General features: G+C 32.6%; 3 protein-coding genes across 4 annotated transcripts; 2 read left to right on the forward strand and 1 right to left on the reverse strand.

The window, feature by feature from the left end:
* The first annotated feature begins 785 nt into the window (after positions 1-785).
* On the forward strand, positions 786-2,421 carry LOC133301963 (uncharacterized). The gene is made up of 4 exons (XM_061501675.1): positions 786-1,468; positions 1,552-1,584; positions 1,686-1,884; positions 2,110-2,421. Exons 1-4 carry the CDS (start codon positions 786-788, stop codon positions 2,419-2,421), a joined length of 1,227 nt encoding a protein of 408 aa, XP_061357659.1.
* A 7,695-nt stretch (positions 2,422-10,116) lies between these two features.
* On the forward strand, positions 10,117-12,888 carry LOC133301970 (pentatricopeptide repeat-containing protein At2g20710, mitochondrial-like). 2 transcript variants are annotated; one of them, XR_009750271.1, is made up of 3 exons: positions 10,117-10,472; positions 10,929-12,240; positions 12,540-12,888. XR_009750271.1 is itself a non-coding variant. In XM_061501684.1 (2 exons), the coding sequence occupies exons 1-2, from the start codon at positions 10,218-10,220 to the stop codon at positions 12,147-12,149; spliced, it is 1,476 nt and encodes a 491-aa protein (XP_061357668.1). In that variant the 5' UTR covers positions 10,117-10,217; the 3' UTR covers positions 12,150-12,414. The 2 variants fall into 2 exon arrangements, 1 of the variants encoding a protein (XP_061357668.1); XM_061501684.1 differs by lacking the exon at positions 12,540-12,888 and having other exon boundaries at positions 10,929-12,414.
* Positions 12,889-15,085: 2,197 nt separating this feature from the next.
* On the reverse strand, positions 15,086-18,164 carry LOC133301961 (E3 ubiquitin-protein ligase RMA1H1-like). The gene is made up of 2 exons (XM_061501673.1): positions 18,081-18,164; positions 15,086-16,090 (listed from the first exon to the last, which is right to left on the reverse strand). Exon 2 carries the CDS (start codon positions 16,045-16,047, stop codon positions 15,265-15,267), a length of 783 nt encoding a protein of 260 aa, XP_061357657.1. The 5' UTR covers positions 16,048-16,090; positions 18,081-18,164; the 3' UTR covers positions 15,086-15,264.
* Between the last annotated feature and the right edge of the window lie 6,117 nt (positions 18,165-24,281).

Here is a 24,281-nt window from a genome sequence, read left to right on the forward strand (position 1 = left end):
CAAATTATCAGTTAATGGCTTCAAGTGGTGCTGCCGGTGTTAGTAGTTCAGCTAGTGTTGTGTCTGCTCCTATTACTAGGAAACAAAAGGCTAAAAATGCTCCTGGAAATCGGAGTGATATAGGGTGGAAATATGGCATGCCATTAAATGAATTGGGAACAAAAATCCAATGCAAATATTGTCCAAAGAAAGTAAGTGGAGGAGTTTATCGATTTAAGCATCATTTAGCCGGTACCAAAAAGGATGTTGAAGCTTGTCCATCGGTGCCCGATGAAGTAAAGAAAGAGATGTTTGAAAATGTAGCATCACTCCAAGAGAGATTTTTGAAGAAATCAATGATAGTTGAAAGTGATGATGAGGAGGAGGGTCAATGTGAAAAAAGAACAAAAACAAAGGAAGTGGAAGTGGGTTCTACAAATTTTTTCAAGAAAAGGGGAAAGGGAAGTGTTCAATCCACTATCAACAATATGTTCAAGAAAAATTTGAAACTTGATGTTGATGATGATGTTGCTGATTTTTTTTATGCCAATGCTATACCATTCAATGTGATAAAAAGTGATGAGTTCCGTAAGATGTGTGACTCAATTGAAAGATATGGTGTGGGTTATGATCCACCATCTTATCATGACATTAGAGTGAAGCTTTTGAATAAAAAATATGCATTGACCAAGGAGCTGATAGAAGAGCATAAACGTCATTGAGAAAAGGTGGGATGCAATATAATGACGGATGGGTGGACAGATCAAAGAAGAAGAACTATCATAAATTTTTTAGTGAACAACACGATGGGAACTGTTTTTATTAAGTCTATTGATGCTTCTCACATGTCCCAAACTGCTGAAAATCTTTTTCAAATGATTGATGATGTTATTGAAGATGTTGGAGAAGATAATGTTGTGCAAATTGTGACTGACAATGCAGCCAATTACAAACGCGCTGGAGAGCTATTAATGCAGAAAAGAAAGAGGCTGTTTTGGACTCATTGTGCAGCACATACCATTGACTTGATGTTAGAAGATTTTGAGAAGCATATAGCGGTTCACCGTGAAACAATTCCAAAGGGCAAAAAGATTACAACATACATATATGGAAGGACTTTTCTCATTTCTCTCTTAAAAAAGGCCACCAAAGGAAAAGATTTGATAAGACCGAGCGCCACTCGTTTTGCTACATCGTATTTAACTTTGGGGTGCCTCTATGAGAATAGTAGTGCTGTAAAGAGGGTTTTCCTCTCAGATGAATGGAAGGCTAGCAAATACTCAAAGTCAAATGAGGGAAAACTTATTGCAAGTTTGGTTGATGATAGTCTCTTTTGGAAAAATGTTTTATTTTGTATAAAGGGTGCTTATCCGTTGTTCAAAGTGTTGAGGTTGGTTGATTCTGAGGAGCCAGCTATGGGATTTCTTTATGGAGAAATAGGGAAAGCTAAAGAGGAAATTAAAAACGTCTTCAAAGGTGTTGAGAATAGGTAAATTATGAAGTTTACTTTGAATTGAATTTATTTCTTTTAGATTATATTTCTAAACATACAACATATTTTTTATTTTTCAGTTATATGCCTTTATGGAATATTATTGACGCAAGGTAGGACAAGCATTTAGTGGACCATTGCATTGTGCTGGATACTACCTAAACCCACAAATTCATTATGGTCCTAATTTTAAATCAACACTTCAATTGAAAAGAGGATTATATGATGCTTTGGATAAGGTTTTGGGGATTGAGAATGGACTTGAATTGATGGATTCTCAACTAGAAGATTTTAAGTGTAGGAAAAACTTTATGGGTTGCAAGGCAGCCAAGATTTCAGTGTACAATAAAAGTCCAGCACAATGTGGGATTCTTATGGAGATGAAAATCCGGAGCTTCAAAGAGCGGCTATTCGTATATTAGGCTTAACATGTAGCTCTTCTGCATGCGAGCGTAATTGGAGTGCCTTTGAAAGGGTAAGATCTTACAAATACTGAATTTTTAAATTCTGAAATGCATGTTAATTTAAAAATTAGAATTTTATAATAATTGCTTTTTATTTGTTTAGGTTCACATAAAGAGAAGAAACCGACTGACCACGAAAAAATTGAATGATGTTGTTTTTGTGATGGTTAATAGAAAATTGGCAAGAAGAAAAATAATAGAAAACCTCTTATCCATGATCTTGAGGATCTTCCATCGGATGAAGATTGGGTTGTTGAAGATGAAAATGAAACTAACATGGAAGGAGACTTGGGTTTGGATGAAGAACAAGAGGAAAACTTGGATTTAGAAACTCAAATTGAAGAAAACATGGTGGGAATCCAAAGTGGAGAAAACATGGTTGTAAACTTGGAAGTAGAAGAAATGGTTGAAGAACAAGTACAAGTTGCCGTGGGAGATGACGACGACGATGCTAACTTTGAGAATTTGATGAACTTTGTACTCTAAGCACTTAGTCTCTAAATTTTTTGTTATGAGTTTGTGTCTTTTTATTTATAATGTTAGTTGGATATTATTATATTTATTATATATTTTTAAAAGTAAAAACTTACGATTCGTGGCGATTTTACGATTTACGATTTTACTATCCCCTCACGATTTTACGTAAAATTGCGAGTTTGACAACCTTGCATATGACATAAAAAGTAAGAGTCGTGCTATTTTGTTGGGACAGAAAACAAAACGCACTTGCGAACACAAAATAGTAAAGAGAGAAGAAAAAAAAATAGAGATACAAAATTTCCAGCAATATTAACTATATCCTCCTCGTCACACTCATTACAACAATTATAATGAGAATATAAATAGACTTAGAAACTCTAAACAATAACAGTTATTTATGAACACATGTTTAAACTTTAAAAAAAAGAAATAAAATAAATGTGGGCCTACAACATCATCAAGTCTCTGCGATTTTCCTGCCCGCTCATCATAGAAGTGGACCCCTATTGGCTTTTATTGCATCCTGCCAACATGAATTGTTATCTGAATGTAAAGTATGAATTATATCCAGCATATTTGGTATGATCATTTTCTGAGTGGATCTATCATGGTATATATTGGTATGCAAGCGACAAATCAAGAATGGTAAAAGGTGAATTTCTTTTTTCTTTTTTCAAGGTGAAACATGGAGAAATTTTTATTTTGGGGAATCATACTCTTATGCAATAGGAGAGCAAAAAATTTTCCTACACTAATTCGTTTTCCGTGCCAATTAATTATTTTTTTCTTTTCTAATATAAAATGTGGGACCCACATGTAATTTGTCTCTACTTTTGTTATTTCATGTTTTCATGTAACATAAGAAAACATAGACCCTTTTATTTTTTTGTCTTGCCATAGAGGGTGAATATAAAAATGCCAAAATAAGTTAGCTAATCTCATCAGGCCATAGTCTATGTGGGCCAGGACTAAAAGTCCATAGGACCAAAAGTCCTAAATAACCAAAGCCCCATAAAGTTTCATAGGTTAAGGCTAATCTGTGGGTCTTAACAACTTGTGTTGTGGTATTCAAATTTAATTCACGTTATGAGGATTAAAATAAGGTGCAATTAATTAAATTTTAATATGAAAAATTGTGTTGAGCTTGAAATGTGACGTTTCTGTTATAAAGATATATTGTACACACCACAATGGCTTGTTCATAATTTAAAATCCATGTATTAAATGTTTCCTTTAATGGATTGAAAATTTTGCTAAATTAACTTTTTTTTTTTTTTGATAACAGCTAAATTAACTTTTTAATATTTGAAAAATGTCATATGTACTTATTTTTTAGTATTCACTTATTTTTCAAAAAAAGATAGAGTTTGATTAAAAAATTATATTTATAAGTATAAAATTTATTATATAAGCAAGAAATTTGCATTATTCTATTACTTGTTTTTTACACTCGCGGATTTGTAAAGTTGAATATGTGCAATATTCTAGACATAAATATTGTGATTCATAGATTAACTCCCAATATATATACATTTCTGTTTATAGGTGAGTTCTAATTAATGTGGTCCGTTATTTTCTTAATCCAATAATGATATAATTAAACTAATTATTCATGGTTATTTCAAGCGTAATCATATTTTTATATTATTATTTTTGTACAAAGAGTAATTATAGTTTTAGTCTCTAAAATATATCTCTCATAATTTTTTTGTATACTATACTCGAAAAATCATCTTATTTTGTTTATGTGATACTATTAATTTAATTTCCATGCAATTAATCAAGTGTATGTTTGATATAATTTATTTTATAAAAATAATTTTATTAATTATATATTCATTAAAATTAAATATTTTGTTTATGTTTATATTCATATATGTTACAGATCAATAATGAAGCTATGCAAAGTTCCACACGTGTCATTACTTCACCCGTTTACTGATTAAGTCAGTTAGTTAGTTTACATAAAAGTCTGTTAGTTAGTTACACGCTAGTGATATACATCTGTTGGTTAGTTACAAGCTACTGATATAAGTAGTTGTCATGTTGCCTTTAATTGTACTTTTGATATATTCATTCTTCCAATTTAATGAGATTGATTCTCTTCTTCATTCCTTCTCTTCCCTGCGATATGGATCTTTTCAGATCAAGATTACCATTGTAAGATGGTATCAGAGCAAGAGGCTCTGGTAACCAACCAAGTTTCCGCTACTGCAAACTCTGTATACCTTTCTTCTCTTTCTTCTTTTCTTGCTTAAGCCATTTTTTTTTCAATGGCTAATCTCCCAGATTTCCACACAAATCCCAGTAACCCTTTCTTTTTACATCCAAATGAAAGCCCTGCTTTAATCCTTGTTACACCACCTCTTGATCCCACAAATTATCACTCTTGGGCCAGATCAATGAGTATGGCTCTCCTATCCAAAAGTAAACTTGGATTTATCGATGGAACAATTGTGAAACCAGCAAATATTGATCCTACTTTCCAAGCATGGGAAAGATGTAATACCATAGTACTTTCTTGGATTCATCGATCAATCAACAATTCTATAGCCAAGTCAATTCTTTGGATCAATCAAGCATGTGAAGCCTGGGCTGATCTCAAGGCTCGGTTCTCACATTCAGATATTTTTAGAATTTCTGATATCCAAGAACAAGTCTATCATATGCATCAAGGTCAGTTTTCTGTTACTGATTATTTTACCAATATGAAGATCATGTGGGATGAGTTGGACAACTTGAAGCCTTTGCCAACATGTAGTTGTGCTTTGAGGTGTTCCTGCAATGGATACCCTTTGATGCGTGAGTATAGAGACTGTGATCGCACAGTGAGATTCTTGAAAGGACTTAATGATCAATATGGTCATGTAAGATCCCAAGTAATGATGAAGAAGCCATTGCCAGATATCAATACTGTTTTTTCTTTAGTGGCTCAACAAGAAAGACAAATTCAATGTGAGTCAAATCCGAATCAACTTGGAAATGATCCAAGAATATTTCACAGTTCCACAAATAATCCAAGATTCCACAGTTCCACTGATAATCCAAGATTCCACAGCTCCACTGATAACCCAAGATTTCATAATTTTACTGATAATACTCACAGAGGAGTTTATGGCAGAGGAAGAGGACATGCAAACACCAACATATTTGGAAGAGGGCGTGGGAACAACACCAAATTATGCACTCACTGTGGGAGAACTAACCACACTGTTGATACTTGTTACAAAAAGCATGGATTCCCACCGAACTTCCAATCAAGGAATGCTGCAAATTTTTCTTCACAAGATGACAGTAATGAAGCTATGCAAAATCAAGAAGTTCAAGAAGCAAATGTGACCATATCTCAAGAGGAGTATGACAGTCTCTTGAATGCTTTCAATCATCAGAATTCCATAATGCCAGAAACACCAATTTCCTCAACCAATATGATTCAGACCACGGCTCTAAATGCAGACTCAACAGGTAACTCATCAGGCAGATGGCTTCTTGACACTGGAGCCACTGACCATATCAGTTTCATATTTTCTAATTTTTCTGAATTTAGAAAGATCAAGCCTATATTCATCTCTCTTCCTGATGGATCTTAATCCTTAGCCCAATTTTCAGGAACAGTACACATCTCTCATTCCCTTATTCTCTACAATGTTCTATATGTTCCTACTTTCAAAGTTAATCTCATTTCGGTCACAAAACTACTTCATGATCTCTCCTGTTATCTAACCTTCCATACTTCTTGTTGCATTATTAAACAGATACCATCGAATATGATGATTGGTTCAGCTGATGTAATTGATGGATTATATGTGTTAAAGACTCAATCATACAGACATCAGAGTACAAGCCAGAAAATTCCTCCCAATAGTTCCACTGCACCTGTTTCTCAATTTCCAGCAAATAAATCTGTTTCTAATGTATCTTCCAAAGATGATGCATCCATATGGCATCATAGATTAGGACATGTTTCTCATTCAATTTTAAAATAGATGTCAATAAAATTTCCTTGTATTTCTTGTAAAGATATCTCACCTTGTGATATATGTCATCTTGCTAAGCAACATAATCTGCCTTATCCACATAGCATCAATGAAACCAAATCCACTTTTCAACTCTTACATGTTGATTTGTGGGGACCATATTCCCTGCCATCCATACATGGACATAAATATTTTTTAACAATTGTGGATGACTTCTCAAGATACACCTGGACTCTTCTCCTTAAAAACAAATTTGAAACTAGAAATAAACTCAAAGAGTTCATCATATTTGCTGAAAACCAATTTAACACAAATGTCAAATCCATTAGAAGTGATAATGGTCCTGAATTTGATATGACAGATTTCTATCACACTAAAGGCATTTTGCATCAAAAGAGTTGTGTTGAAAATCCTCAACAAAATGGCTTAGTTGAAAGAAAACATCAACACATTTTGAATGTTGCTAGAGCTCTTATTTTTCAATCCAAAGTTCCACTTCTCTTTTGGTCTTTTGCCATTACACACGTTGTTCATATCATTAACAGGTTGTCCTCTCCTTTGCTTCACCATGATACACCATACCAGAAATTACATGGAGAACCTCCCTCATTTCTACATCTCAAAGTCTTTGGCTGTTTAAGCTATGCAACAACTCTCAAAGCTTATCGCCTAAAATTCTCTCCTCGAGCCACCAAGGCTGTTTTCCTTGGATATCAGCAAGGAACAAAAGGTTATATTTTACTTGACATCAATAATCAAAAACTTTTTATATCCAGAAATGTTAATTTCTTTGAAAATCATTTTCCTTTTAAAACTCATAGCATTTCACATGACACTTCACAGCCTACCATTCATGATTTCCAGAATCTAGATTATTCTGACCCTATCCCTTCCTCTCCCTTTATCCAAACTATCCAAGATCACAATCTAGTCAATAATCCTGAAAATCCAATAGTCACACAGCAACCAAATGAGGCTGTCCATACACGACCACAAAGAAACAGATCACAACCATCTTACCTGCATGATTATCACTGTAATCTGTCAACTACAACTCTTGACCAATCTTCACGTTCAGGTAATGCAACTTCATCCACCCATATTGCTTATCCCTTATCTGATGTACTTCAATATGATACCTGTTCTCCCAAATACAAAAGCTTTTGTCTTAGTGTCACAACACAGGTTGAACCTAACACTTACACACAAGCTTCCAAACACGAATGCTGGCGGAAAGCAATGCTAAATGAAATAGCTGCTCTTGAACATAATCACACTTGGTCTCTTATTGAATTGCCCCCTGGAAAACGGACGATTGGTTGCAAGTGGGTGTATAAAATTAAATACCATGCAGATGGCAGCATAGAACGACATAAGGCTAGATTGGTAGCCAAGGGATACACCCAAACAGAGGGACTTGATTACCTAGATACTTTTAGTCCTGTTGCTAAGCTTACAACAGTCCGATTGCTTCTCTCAATTGCTGCAGCCATGGAATGGAACCTGGAACAATTGGATGTGAATAACGCCTTCCTTCATGGCGATTTAAATGAGGAAGTATACATGGATCTTCCCCCAGGTATTCACTGCTCTGATTCAAATAAAATTTGTAAATTGGAAAAATCTTTATATGGGCTTAAGCAAGCTAGCAGACAATGGTACTCCAAGCTCTCCACAGCTTTAATTTCAATTGGATATGTCCAATCCTCTGCTGATTTCTCCCTGTTCACTCGTCAACATGAGTCACATTTCACAGCTCTCCTTGTGTATGTCGACGACATTGTCTTGACTGGTAACAAGTTGCGGACACCTTCACCAAGGCTCTGCATCCTTCAGCTTTCAATCATCTATTGGAGAAACTTGGCCTACTAGACATTCACAGTCCAGCTTGTGGGGGGGTGTTACAGATCAATAATGAAGCTATGCAAAGTTCCACACGTGTCATTACTTCACCCGTTTACTGATTAAGTCAGTTAGTTAGTTTACATAAAAGTCTGTTAGTTAGTTACAAGCTAGTGATATACATCTGTTGGTTAGTTACAAGCTACTGATATAAGTAGCTGTCATGTTGCCTTTAATTGTACTTTTGATATATTCATTCTTCCAATTTAATGAGATTGATTCTCTTCTTCATTCCTTCTCTTCCCTGCGATATGGATCTTTTCAGATCAAGATTACCATTGTAAGAATATATATTTATAATTTAATCTAATTTTTATTTTTTTCAATGTTTATGTTTTGAGGTAAATAGTTTTGGGCCCCAGATAAATCCTAACCTAACCCACTTATTCAAGGGGCTTTGTGGGTTAGGGGGAAAAAGCCGTTGTTTGGTGAGTTAAAGCCATTTATGGGCCTTGAGACCTGGTCCACATAAGTAGGGCTATTTTTTTATTTTTTTTGAACAACTAGATTAATATTTTTAATGATAAAGGGTGAAACACGGTGAAAAATTGTGGACCAATCACGTGCGTGACAAATCATGTACATAGACACTTTTGTAGAAAATCTTTATGTGACACAGTAATACTCTCTCAATAACATTCTTAATTGTACAAGAAATACTGCAATTTCAATAGTTGTTAAAAGATATACATATAGAAAATGAATAGTTAACACATTTTTTTAGTTTTTGGTTTTTGAGTCAGACAATAATAGAAAGGATTTAAAACTCATATTTAGATGTGGCAATATGGATTGAATCCAACGAGTCAACTCGTCAAAACGAAACGAATTGGGTTATACATTTCAACCCATTAACCCGCCTCAACCCGGCTCGCTTAGTTGTGAGTCAAAACGGGTTGGTGGCGGGTCAGGGCGGATTGGCCTGGGAGCCATTTTTTATTAGGTAGTATTTTATTAGTCACTTAGTTTTTGTGATATAATTTTTTTATTATTTTAGTACTCTCCTAGAAAAAATAAAGAAGAAAAATTTTATTTATAACAAAGGTTATTCATATATGGAGGCAAAATAAGTTCCTAAAATATATCTGACTGAATATTAACTTATATTTACGCTTGAGATTGAAAAAAATTAAGGGAAATGCGAAATAAAAATAAGTAATATTATAAAATTAATAAAATATAATTTATTATTATTATTTAATTATTTTTTGTTTTTTAGGAGGATTGAACCAAATCCGTCAACCCACTTCAAAACAGGGCGGGTTGATATTTGCAACCCACCATCAAATGGCAGGTCAACCCGCCCGGTCCCGTTTTTGGTGGGTTGACCCGTTTTGCCACCTCTACTCATATTGTTTAATACACATTTTGAAGATGCATTAGCCCTCACGCCTCTTTCCTCTCTCTCTCTCTTTTTTTAGATATTCGAATCGATTCATCGCTTTGCAACTAATTCGATTCGGAGCGGGTTCCAAGATTAAGGCTTTAAACTCTCTCAAAGATAATAACGAGAAGATCGAATACATACTCTCGCTTCCAGCTACTTAGTTCTCTAGTGCTAAATGAGCCACCACCATTTGATACTCTTTTCCTATCTTGCCACTGAATTTTTTTTTGTTACATTAAAAGCCGAAATCAAGCTCCGGGCCTCCAGCCCAATTCTTCATCTAATCAAGCTTCTGCTTGGGCCTGTTGGGCCACTTGCATTTTTTTCACTCCTTCTAGAGCAAGGTACAGAAGAGAGTGCGAGAAAGTAGAAAACACAAAATAAATAAATAAAGGCAGTGTGAACTAAAAAATGAAGAAAATGAAGGCAGTGTAAACTGAAATATTTTAGGTTTGAATTTCCAGTTTAAAAGCTTTTGCATTTTGGTATAGTGATGAGTGTTGAAACTTGAGAGTTGAGAGTGGTGAATAAGAAAAATGATGTTGATTCGCTCAAGATGCAAACTTTTTGATATTTTTCGTGTTGGGTCTCTTCCACTGTACTCCACGGAAGCTGTGGTTTCTTCTCCCCCAGCACTTGAAAAACGCATTTTGGAGAGTGGGAACCCCAAGATTTCAATGGTTCCTATTCTGAACCAATGGGTTGAAGAAGGCAAAGACGTCACCCAACCTCAGCTCCAACGTATCATCACACAACTCTCTAATTTTCGTCGCTTCACGCATGCCCTTCAGGTGGTTTTCTCTATAACCTACATATTTGAACTTCAAGTTCCAATCTTTACCTTTTTTTCTTTTTCTTTTTTTGAGGATATAGAGTAAAATGTAGATCATTTTTTATTTTATTTTTTCACATATAAAAATAGACATATTTTATATAATATATATTGTCATACCCGTATCTTGATTTTTAAAAAAACTATAGTATTTGCATATTGTATCCGTGTCTGTGCAGCATAGATGTTCATTTTGTGGTGACATGAAACTAAGTAGATTATGTGCAAATAACCGTCTTAATATACTTGGATTGTTGTTCTGCTTTATTTGTTTCGACTACATTTATGCTAGTAGAAAAACAAGCTGTATTGAAATTGTATTCCAAGTTGCTTGGATCCTTGTTAGTTATTTAGTTTATAGTATTATGCTTGAACCCTTATGAACAAGAGTTTAGAAAACACTCCTTTTGTTTAGGTATCAGAATGGATGAGCAATGAAAGGAACTATAACTTAACTCCAGGAGACATTGCTAAACGGCTCAACCTGATATCAAAAGTTCATGGCCTAGAACAAGCAGAGAGCTTTTTTAGAGGCATACCCGACACTGAAATTGGGTTCAAGGTCTATGCTGCTCTTTTGAGTTGCTATGCAGAACATAAATCTTTGGAGGAAGCGGAAGCTATCATGGAGAAAATTAAGAAGTTGGATTTATTGCACTTAACAACGTGTTACAACATGATGTTAAAACTTTATGCTCAGATAGGTAAATATGAGAAATTGGATAGGTTGATGCAAGAAATGAAAGAGAAGGACATCTGCAATGGTGCTACGTTTACTATTCGGTTGAATGCTTATGTGGCCGGTAGAGACATAAAGGGGATGGAGAAGTTACTAATGCAGATGGAAGCCGATCCCATGGCAACTGTGGACTGGTGTACATACACTACTGCAGCAAACGGCTATCTGAAAATTGGGGATTTTGAGAAGGCCTTGGTAACATTGAAGAAATCAGAGCAGTTAGTTAGAGGCAAGACGATGAGGCTTGCCTATGAATCTATTCAATCTATGTATGCTGCTATTGGGAATAAGGAGGAGGTTTATCGACTTTGGGATAAGATCAAAAGTTTTAATTATTCCCACAACTCAAGTTACATAAGTATGTTAAGCTCATTAGTGAAGCTGGATGACATTGATGGGGCAGAGAAGATTTTGGAAGAATGGGAATCTGAACATATACATTTTGACGCCAGAATTCCAAATTTGATGATCACTGCATATTGTAAACGGGGTCTGTTGGATAAGGCTGAGGCCTATATCAGGAGGCTTTTGGATAGTGGCAAGGAATTAGATGGAACTACATGGGACCGTTTGGCGGGTGGCTATCTCATGGATAATGATATGGAAAAAGCAGTTCAAACAATGAAGAAAGCAATCTTGGTAAATGGACAACCACGATGGTGGCCTAACCCCTTCACTTTGGTTGCATGTATCAAGTACCTGAAAGAAAAAGGAGATTTGGAATTAGCCCTTGAGATTCTTAAGTTATGTAGAGAAGATGGTCATATCTCAGTCACTACCTATGATAAACTAGTAAGTTATGTTCATAATGAAATTCCAGTTACTGAAGCCCTTGATCTGATTAAAGGAGATTTTAAACTGGATGAAGACGCTCAACTTCTTGTTGGAGAAAACTGATGGTTGAATGTAAAAGATGGGCAGAACTGAATTACTCTTGTAAAGGATGTGTTCAGTTGTTTCCAAGAAAGAGTAAATTATTTAGCCATAGGTATTACTCTTAATCCTCCTATTGTTTTTAAGTATTAGAGACTTAGTTGTTGCAACTTTCATCTTTATGTCCCAGAGAATAAATCTACGTCCCAATTTATTCACTGTTATGTCATTTTTGTTACCATTTAAAGAATTTAGATTATATATCCTGTGGAAAAACAAACGCCATAATTATGCTTGATTGGGGGATTATAGTTGTTAGCTTGTAGTCATCATTAATCTATGTATGCCAGCCAAGACCAACTCTCTATTTCTAGTAATTTATCTGCATAATCCCTTTGTACCCTTTCGTGGCAGAAAATACATGGGATTATTTGGCAACTGGAACTGGCTGTTGCATAAAGAATAGTAAGGAAAAAGATTTGGAAGCGGTGAATGATGCAATTTTGGCTGATCAACCAGATGGACCAAGATGAAAAGCATGTTAACTATGCTCACATGTTGAAGATAATCTAGAGCACTAAACAAGATGAGAACTCTACTATTAACTTATTTAGAAACTCATTCCTTGAAATTCTATTGATACAATAACTCTTCAATCTATATAAGCTGTATACACGTACTTGAGAGTTGAGACCAATCTTATTAGAACCGGACCGGTCATTGACCCGGTCGAGGTACCGGGTCACTGGGTCAATGGTTCAACCGGTGGGTCACTGATTGAACCGCATGAACCGGATCTAAATAATAACCTGGTGTAGTTTAGTGGTATTTGCTATGTTGCACAACCTCAATGGAAGGGGTTCAAACCCCATTAGATGTGATTTTTGAAATAATTCTCTTAACTTAATAGTTATATAATAAATATATTAAATGGTGGTATGAGAAGGTGTTCCTCACACCAATGAGCAGGGTTCGAATCCCACCTGCTGCAAAAAAATATTTTAGAACCAATTTTAAAAAACCGGTTGAACGGTTGAGACCTTTTTCTCTTTCTTTCAATAATTTATTGGTTTAAATATAATTTTGATTCTTATAATGTTTACTTATTTTTGGTTCGGTGGTTCCAACAAATTCTCAACTCTGAATTAGAGCAAGGAGTTCAACCAATAGTATATAAGGGACACTTATTGATTAGTATATCCTTATTTTAACTAAAGATTCGTTTTTTATGCAGTTATTACAGATAAGTTATCTGCAGTAAGTTCAATACGACGTCGTTTTGGGCGGAAATCATAGTATTTTTGTAATTTTAATTTATTTCAGGGTTATAATAGTCTTATATTTATAATTTTTTAAGATTTCAATACCAAAACGACGTCGTTTTGGGAATAAATGTAGATAACTTATCTGCATTAACTGCAGAAACATTTTTCCCTTTAACTAATGCATGTGAATTGTGGAGAAAAAAATGTTTGTGAGAATTTGAAATGTAAATCTAATAATGTCATAATAGGATACTCTATTTTGCGTATGGTAAAGTAAACGACTCCTTTTTGAGTGAAAGATAATATATTTGAATTTGAAAAAACCCTCTTTATAAATAAATAGAGCTTTAAATAGTTATGATAGGAGATAATGTTTACTTTATGTTGTAGAGAGAAAATGAATGAGTTCCACCATTACAAGAAAAGAAAAGAAAAAAAGGTGAGGTGTGAAAATGAAAGGAGAGTAATATTTCTTAAATAAATATAGGCAAAATTAATTCTAGCAAGTTACTCATCTCCTATCTCTCAGTTCGTAAAATGTGTCCAACAAAAAACTGGTGGGCCCAGTTTGCTTTTCTCAAACGTTGCTAATCTTGAGAAATACAAAGCCCGTAAATATATAAGGCTAAAGTTACAAAAGAGAATTGCTCTTACCATCACCTCACTCTCGCTAATCGAAGTAGGGAAAGTTTTATTCTTTAATTTTGATTGAATTCTGGCTATCCAATTCATCCAGTTTCATAATCAGATCTCGGATTTAAAAGTAGGGACAAAGATGTAGCAATTGTTTTCTAAAATTTAGCAAATATTAGCACATGCCCATATTCCACCATACAAATTGTGTTACGCAACTTAGAAACGAAAAGTTTGAAAAGGATATTGCAACAAACGGTAACTCATATAGGCACCCTTTAACAAAAGTCACCTATATCTCCCTCTGCGTTCTACAACTTTCCAGAATAGAGTTTACGTGAAAAATCTAGCTCGCTCCAATTTCAGCCTTTCATTTGAGTTGGAAGGGAATACATTTTTGACTCTTTTCTGTTACAAGTTACTCTTCAACCACTTTAATAATTAGGCGAAGACGTCACTTCCAAAATAAAAAAAATCATCAACCCACTCACAAAAGTCATAACAATAGTCTTAAGTTCAAAAAATAAATTACAACAAAATAAAGTTTTTATCTCATTATAAATATTTTTTCGATATTTTATATACATTTTTAATTTAACCCTTGCATCACGGGTCATCATTCTTGAATAAGACATCCTATCCTGCTAGATATATAAAATTTCCTCTTCTGCTATGCATCATTTCAGGACATATAGATCACAATAAATAAATAAATAAAGTTTAGAAATATAAGACACTTTTACAAGGCAAACATGAAATACAATTACAAAACCAAATGATTGTAACTCAATTAGCGCATACGAACTGAACAGATGGGATAAGAGTATGTATCCGATCCTTTCCAGTACCATCTTTGAGAAAAGCTTAAAGTCTTAATCTTGAACCCACTCTAAACTCTGAATTAGTCAATAGAAAACTTATGGAATTACCAGGAGAATAATCTCAACAACAACAAAAAACATCTGCAAAGTTATGCAAATATCTATCTCATGTTACTTCAGGAAATATAAGAGAGTTTAGTTTATAGCAAAGCTGAAAGCCAAAAATTTAAAACCAATGCAAACTTATTCAAACATCTATTTCATTTAACTACTCTAAAATACATGAGATAGTTAATAATACTAATTACACATATCTCAGCACTGAATCAAGTTCTCTAAAATGTATGATACATCAGGTTGAACCAGGGTACTGCGTGTATTCTATACAGGGATGTATGCACAAAAAACATGGAATAACAATCAGAATAAGAGAAGACACAGAACTGTACAACAAAGGAGGAAAAAACTGATTCTACCGAGTGACTTATCAGCTTGCATTAAGTGCCTTCTGATCCTTGGATTATTGATCCCGGAAAGATCATATGAATTCGGGTGTGTGTATATGTTTGTCACCTGGTTTCCAAAGACTCTTGCATATATCATCTCACCAAAGACTCCATATGTTGTATCAAATGCGTTTGTTAATGAACCACCTGTGTTAAGCATTGGTGAAGTGTTACTGCCTGGAATTGAGTTGAATTGTTGAGGACGGTTAGGATAATGGGGATGATAAACTTGAGAAGTGGGTTGGGAAACATTTGCAGTATCAAATGATCTTGGTGAGTGAGCCACCCATGAAGGACCAAGGGGTCTTCTTGGTATGACAATCCCTACTTGGCGAGCCTTGCCTTTAGAAGGTAATGTGGTTTGGCCACGGCCATATAGTGGAACAAGGGATGACTGTGAAATTTCTGATTTGCATACTGGACATTGTTGCTTCTCTTTCTCTTCATTTTCAGAAAAGACACTATGGGAATTAAGCCATTTGTATATGCAGGGCCAGCAATAAAGATGACCACAAAGAGTTACCACTGGATCTTGCACACACTCCAGGCAGATGTTGCAGTCAAAGTCACTAGAGGCATTTCTATCAAAATCTGCAATATCATCTTCACTGGCACATTTCCACATTTCCAGAGATGATTTTTCTTCGAAGGAATCTATTTGGGGCACAGCACCCTCAAAATATTGATCTAAGGCCATTTTCCTTTTGCCTTACAATGTTTTCTCTGACTGGTGCCTCAATCTGAAAAGCAAAAGCACAAAGGTAAGAATTATAAATGTCTGCTAACAGATAGTTCATCTTCCATATATGAAGTTTCGTTAATATAATAAAATGTAAAAGGTTCAAAAATAAGTCTAAAAATTAACAAGGAAAAAAGTCCCTTGAAACTGCAAGGTTAAATAAATATAAAATTGCATTCAGATCAAGAAATTCATGTTTTACTATAAAACTTCATACAACACATCTAGATAATCGGTGTGAATTTTGATTTAGCATCTCTATCCCTCACTAATCCTGTTGAGGGACACTATAACCTCTCCAGCAATTCTCTTAAAGTGATTAAGAAAGCACACCCAGTTTTGGTAGGTGAAATGTACCTAAACATTAGCATTCAGCTAGCCTAACCAAATTTCTAGTTGTTGAAACACAAAGATTATGTTCTTCACCTATTTAATGTCTGAGATATACACAAAAATTTCACATGCAAGCTATGTGGAATGTTATTTTATTTTATTTTTGGGATACATTCCTCTACCAGTCTTTTCATCTCTCAAGGAGAAGTCCACCTAACAAAAATATATAATTGCTTCATGACAGTTACAAATAACCACACAGTTGTAAAAATGGTTTCCGAGTAGACTAAAGGGTCTGAAATCACCTACTGTCATTAATTGCACGAACAAGAAAACAAAAAACAAAAACTAAAAAAGAGGACTATTGCAGAATTTAAATGTTATTTAGCTGGTCGGATTCATCTTTATCTGACTGGGAGAACCCATGATTCACCTAACATTTAACTAAATCACAAAACTATTTTCAAGGAGGAAGCTAACAAAAGAAACAGCCAATAACTAATGGATTTAAAGTTTCCAAAGTTACTTTAGATAATTTTATATAATGTTCACCAAAATATATGCATAAAAATATGTGAAGCTCATATTTTTTTTCTCTCTCTTCTCTTCACATGTGGACATGGATCCACATGAACCCCACACACACTTTTTTATATATATTTTGGTGAACGATAAAGTTATTAACTTTAAAAACTTTAAACCCATAATTAAATTACACTATCATTCCTACATGGGAGAAAATTATGAGGGGAAGAGAAGAGGTTCTTCCAATTGAGACCAGTAAGTCTAAGTTCATGCCAATTCCCTACGCAGAAGGCAACTTGTAATGTCAGAGAAACTCATATGAACAAGTTCAATTTCTAATATATAAACCATTGACTAAATCAATTTTGGGGAATTTTTTATGAATCCCAACAGCAATTACATTTCCCACTCTATATCACGGGAGAGAAAACAAGATGAATCTTCAAGAAGATTGAATCCCAAAGTGCAATCCACTGAAACTATTTAAGCAGCAAACCAAATTTACTGAGTTGAGAAAATCAAATATCATGAGAGGGGGAAAACAAAGGTTGCCATAATATAATATATTGGGCCTAAAAAGAAGTGAACAATAGCAGAAACATTCAAGGTAGAAAAGAAGGATCTAAAATTCTATGAACATGTCAGAAGATAAATTGAAAATAAATAAAATAAATCAAAGTTTCAGAAAAGAAAAAAAAGAAAAAAGAAAAGAAAAGGAAAGTGAATACTTGGTTTCAACTTTCAACATAAATTTCTGAAAACCTACTCAAATGAAACAAAGACTTTTTGTTGAGATGTGTCCTCAAGCAAACCATGATGAAACATAATAGGCAAAAGGTATCGCCATGTATTGGAAACTATAAAAAAAAAATCCTGATCCCAAAGCAAAGGATCGTTTGTTTGGTGGCAGAAAGTATAGAATCGAATAAAAGACAAAGCTTTCCCTGATAATAACCGGAAAAAAAAAAAAAAAAAAAAAACTTTTTTGATTGAAAATTTCAACACCCATATGAAGCTAAGAGCCTAAGCAAACAAATAAACAGAATACAATTCAATTGATCGCATTGCCCTCATGAAAGTGCCACTGAACAAGAGAGAGAGAGAGAGAGAGAAGCATTTATTTCAATACTTACAGATAAGATAAGGAGGGAAGCGAAAGAGTTTGTGTGTTGTTCAGGGTCACAGGGTGTTAACCTTAGAAGAAGGTGAAAAGGAGAAAATAGGGCGAGAAGGAAAAGAATGGTAGCATTAATTTATAGGAGTAAGAAAGTAAGAGAAAATTCAACGGTTGGTTCTATCAAGCTTCCACCACTGCTGAGTGGTACGGATAATAAATAACCTTTTAATACGTGGCGCCACACATCATCAGAAAAATATCTTCATTATTACTGATATACCAATCATTCCATACGTTTTTTATCTATCATATATATATAAAAAAAAATTAGGGAATATATCTACTTCAAACTAGGGGTGAAACTGGGCGGGCAAGTCCACAGGAGCCTACGTCAGGTCAGACCTGACTTATTATATTTCATAAAATACATCGAACTTGGGTTTTGAAAAAGCTTATTTACTAAAAAGGCCGTAGGTCCACTTTCACAAGATCTGGTTTATAAGCCTACAGGACGGCCTATATATTGTACTATTTATTTTAAATAAAATACAATAGAATAAGTATGGCTTGAAAAAAAAAACAAAAGATATAAATTTAATAAATTGTAATTATTTATAACTTAATTATATTCGATTATATTTTAATAGAAATCTAACTTTATTTCTTATATAAGAGGAACCAACATATCAACATGTTAAATTGCGTATATGAATATATTAAAAGGTTTTTGAGAGAGATTATACTTACTACAAAAATCATGATGTGTTGTGGATTCATGTAATTATTTTAATTTGCGTAGTATGGATTTGTTTGTTGGATCTGATGAAATATTTGTTATTTAGTTTGAGAATTTTGCTTTTGAAAATGACTTAAATGCAGATTGTATGAATTTTGTTGTGATTCATGATTCTGTTTAGACGTTGAAATTATGATTTTTGGTTTAGTAACAGAATTTGAGTATTTTGTAAAGTTGATTCATGGTTCTGTTTGGAAGTTAAAAATTAACAGACTAATGGGCTAGGTCAGGCTATTTGTTTTTTTATAAACGGGCTAAGTCAGGCTAACAGTTAGACTCGTAATAGGCTTGGGTCAGGCCAAATTGAAATTTTTTTGACGTAGGCTTGGGCTTTTCGGGGCAAAGTTTGGCCCAGCCCAGCCCACTCTCACTCCTACTTCAAACAGAAGGAAATATAAGTTATATGCAATAATCACATGCTTTTCAGGATAGTGAATCGTATTTTGAGAAACATATATCAACTACCAAATCGTATTATGAAAAACATGTATTAGTGGAAGATAACTTACATCCAACAACAATAAATTAATAGAACCCATAAAAAGAAATAATCTTTCATTTTAAAATGATTAGTCTTTGATTATCCGCCGTAGTATATCTTAAAAAATAAAAAACATATTTATATTTTTCTTGGGTTATTTTTTTCCTTTTTAATAAAAATATATCTACTGCTCCTGCTATACCTAATATTTGTTCCACGAGCCTACAAGATCCTAACCTCGCCTTATTTTATTTTTTAAAATATAAAGGAGAATTAAATATATAACTTCTTGTTTCTTTAACAAATGCCCTTATTATGGACACCCCAATATATATATAGAAGGAGATTTCTCTTATCGCTAAATCTTAAGTCTTATGATAATACTTATTATCAGGGTTGATTTCATCTTGATTGAAATAATTAATAAATTAGAATGGTTAAATAAAATGAGATTAGAAAGTTGGGGAAATTTATGTTTCAAAAGAGAAATAAAATTTCTAAAACATGGTGTATTTTTGTTTTTAAAATCCTAAATCTATATTATTTGGAAATAACTTTATTTCTTACTATAGCGATAAATAATTTCCCTGTAATCAAAATATCACTATTTTTTTATACATAAATATCACTATTTTTAAAGGGAAAAACTATGCTTATGCTACATGAAATAAGTTTTTTCTTTTTCACACCCTTCGATAACTGTGCCTCATCTTTTTTTTATTTTTTAGATGGTGGAGCCCAAAAGTTTATCTATATGACATGAGATAACTTATCTCCTTTAACATGAGATTAATAAAATCTATTTTTAAATTATCATCATTTAGGATAATCCACAAAATAATTTAAGAGCAAAGCACTCTATTCTTTTCAAATCATTGAACTGTCTAAAAATTCGAATATTGTTCTTTGGATTTTTATTTTTTAATATAATTGAATAAAAAGTTATTTTACTTTTTAACTTTACTTTTGGAAATTTTTCTAGTCGATTAACTAGGTCAAATCGGGAGGATTATAAAGGTGAGAAATATTTTCCTATCAAATTTTTAAAATAGCTGCATACTTTTTAAATAATTAAAAATAATTCTATGTAAAGAATAAATTCAATCCAAAAACTTAGTTGTTAGATGAAGGCCTTTTAAATGACTTATATTATATTCTTTAACACATTCTCTCACACAAAAGTCATTTAAGTTTGAAGCCTGGATCACAGGTATAATTTTTTGTTTACCTTGTGCTTATATAATTCCACTTAATTCCACCATAAAGTGAGAGACATTAAGGATCGAACTCGTGATCTTGTAGTTACTGCAGCTCTGATACCATATAAAGAATTAATTAAACTCAAAAACTTAAGTATAAAAGAGTTAAAAGTTAAACAGTACTATACATGCATTTTCTTTTAACAATATAAAATAAAAAAACAATTGAGAGTCACGTTTGACTTGCCTCTCAACCATAGTTATCAATATCGCATGATTCGTACGATATGATATGATTCGCAAGCGTAGCGATACAAATTGTGAAGTATATTGAAATGAGGTTTGTATCGAACGATATTATACTATATCATACGATATGTATCGTGTATCATATGATATGAAAATTAAATCAAAATTTATAAATTTAAATATAAAAAAAGAAATAAAAATTTTGATTTAAGATTAAATTAAAAAAATCTAAAAAAATATTATTAATAAGAAAAAGAAAATAAAGATTTGATTTATGATTTAAACTCAAAAATCAATCTAAAAAATCTCTTTTAATAAAGAAAATAATTAAATATATTTTTTAATATATATTTTTATTTTATTTTTAATTATATTTCTGAATTTTACTATTTGATACAATTCATAATACACAATACAAAAAATCAGCCAAACAATAACGATAAGTATTACAATTCAACAACGTTGCTCTCAACATAATATGCTAGTTATTATTTAAAAAATTCAAAGATTTGTATACAATATTATCAATGGTTAAAAAATTGCTTGAATATAACAGTAATCACTTTATCACTTTAAAGTGATAACGTGAATAACATAAATTTATAAACAATTGAATAAGAGTTCAATAAATAAACATTATAACATAGAATGAAGATAATATACATGAGAAACTGATATTAAGTGTTAAACATTATACTAACACAAAATCTTATTCATTTGTTTCACTTTCATTCGAATAATGTTGACATTTATTTATGAAGAAGGTTATTACAATTTTTTTTTACTTACAACTTCTTACATGATTTTTCTTATTAGATTAAAATCAAATCAATAAAATGATATCAAGTAAAAACGGTTAATTTGATTAAAGGATGAAGAAAATAATTATAAGAAAAATAAATTGTAAATATAATCTCTTCATTTATTTATTTATTAAAGTAATTACTAGATCCCAATGTTTTTTTTTTTTTTTTTTCATTTATAGACCGACACCTCTCAATTCAGCTAATACGTGTAATGATTGATAGCGTTTATAAAAGCCTCCATCTTGGTACTCAAGTTTGTCTTATTGTACTCAAGTTGTTTCACTTTCACTTGTTCATTATTTAATATCAAAAGTTGTACATTTCATTAAGTTATGTAAGTATGTACGCAACAGATTTTCTATTTTGGCCATGTGTAGCAATAGATCTATCATCATTGATTTCTAGTCGTAATTATCTTTCTACCACATTCAGTGTATCATCTATCAATTGTGATAAATCTGTCATTCATAGAGTTTTATAATCTTTAGGATAAGTTATCAATTTATCATATTCGGGAACATGAAATTGTATCAGAGGTCTCTTCATTTTTTAAGCGAGATGTATAACCCTCTTATATCATTTATAGTAAATCCTATCACAGATCCCTGTGAACGCTTCTCAATGTATTAGTTCCATTGCATATTTTTTTGTTTATTTAATTAGAACAACTAAAGGTCTCATAAAAAATCATATGCATCCAACGAACACCTTGAGTGCAGTAGTGGTCGAGTTTTTAGTGTCATTTTCCTCATAATAAAAATTAGTGAACGTAAAATAAAATATTTAACATTTAAAAATTTTAAAAATATTTTTTGAATAATTAAATTGATTTAAGGATAATGATTAACTATATTATTATTATCAACTTTAAAAAAATTAATCAATCGCATTGTTATTTGTTACTATCATAAAATGTAAAAAATATTGTATTTAAAATTAATGGTTTTTCTCTTCTTATTTCTTTAATTTGATTTTTTTTTTGTTTTGGTTGAATGTTTTACTCTTAAATTTCATATGATGCAAATTATGAAGTTTATATTTAATTATCATTTAATAGCTAGTAATTTTTTTTTTACTTTTTTGCAAATGAAAGTATAAGTATTACATTATAATGAAAGATATTAAAAAGATTGGCGAAACTATTTATTATAATTCATTTCGAGATTTAATTTTTCGATTGACAAATTTTAATGTTCATAATAACTTCAATGACATAAAAATTTTCCATTTGTAATCTACACACAATTTGACTTGCATTTTGTGTCACCCTTTTGAATAAGTTTTAAGATTGATTTAGCTGGCCAATTTTATTTTTATTTTTTTTTCTGGAAGTTCACATGCTGGAATACCGTAGCTATGCAACAACTAGCGGGGTCAACATCTGAAATGCAATGCAGGCAAGAATTGGCAGAACCTATTTTTGTTTTGATTTATAAATCACTAAAAAGTCCTAATTTATCAACTTAAATTTTTGGATTGAATTGATACTCTACATGATAATAGAGCCTCGTGTCCCAGGCAGTGGCATTGGTGCCAGCAGGTACATTAGCACTGACTAATTTAGCCACGTTTCAACCATAGCTAAATAAACGTAGCAAATCATGTTTTAAATATTTTGAAAATTAGCCACGTTTTGGATGTAGCTATATAACCGTAGCTATTTTGGCACCAGCTAAAATTTTTGGCATTGGCTAAAATACTTTGCTGGCTCCGCCACTGCTCTCAGGTTCGATCCTCACCACCCCACTTTCTCTTTTGAAATTTTCTTAGCACAAGTAGGTAGGCTTATTCACATTGAACACTCTTCAAGCCGAGTGAGCTCTTGTGTGAGGGGGCATATTAGAAAATAATGTAAACCATTAGAAAGCCCTCATTCATCAGTTTAAGTTTTTGGGTTAAATTAATTATTTACACATACTCCATATGCATTAATACTGGAGTTTTTTTTTTCCGAATATGCATGATATTGCATTTAAATTTTAATATAAAACTACATCAATAATATTATTTATATCCTTTATAATAAACGGGCACATAAAATTATTTTACAACAACATCGGACATTATTTATAAATGAAGTTTATACTTTTTATGCAACATAAGAAGTATACTCACTCCATTTTGCGTTCCAATATTTTAAATTTATTTATTTACTTTTTCTAGTGGGACCCACTTGAGTATGTGTGTGTTTCAAAAAAATTCTTTTTATATTGCATAATAACTATAAACCTTTTTATAAATTGTAAAGAATCAAGTTAAGTGGTGTTCCGATATGATAAATCGGGATATCCAACCTAATGGTTGGTAATGTTTATGTTGGATTTATGTGCCCTCTCTCAGGTATCTATGAATGAGATACTTTTGATGGTAAGCAGATCACTGTACATAATAATAAATGACATAGTCAATGCGTGAGGTGTGTGCACAATGATAGCTAAGAGAGGATTTTGAGTGTGTGTACCTTACTGGTTTAACCCCTTATTTATAGATGAGTTACCTGACAAGAGTGAACTTTTGGGCCTCTTAGGAATATTTGGGGTCTAGCTCTTGATCCATTACTGTCGTATTAAGATTAATACAATTAAGGAAACTTTTCTTAATTCCCTATTAGGGCCTTCTATAATGAAGGCCTTTGTTAGGTCCGTAACAGTTGCCCCCAGCTTGGTAGTCTGGTTGTCTAAGCTAC

The sequence above is a fragment of the Gastrolobium bilobum genome, unplaced genomic scaffold (genome assembly GCF_033153095.1).
Source record: "Gastrolobium bilobum isolate Gb01-03AN ecotype WA unplaced genomic scaffold, APGP_CSIRO_Gbil_v1 utg43820, whole genome shotgun sequence".
Lineage (NCBI taxonomy): Eukaryota > Viridiplantae > Streptophyta > Magnoliopsida > Fabales > Fabaceae > Gastrolobium > Gastrolobium bilobum.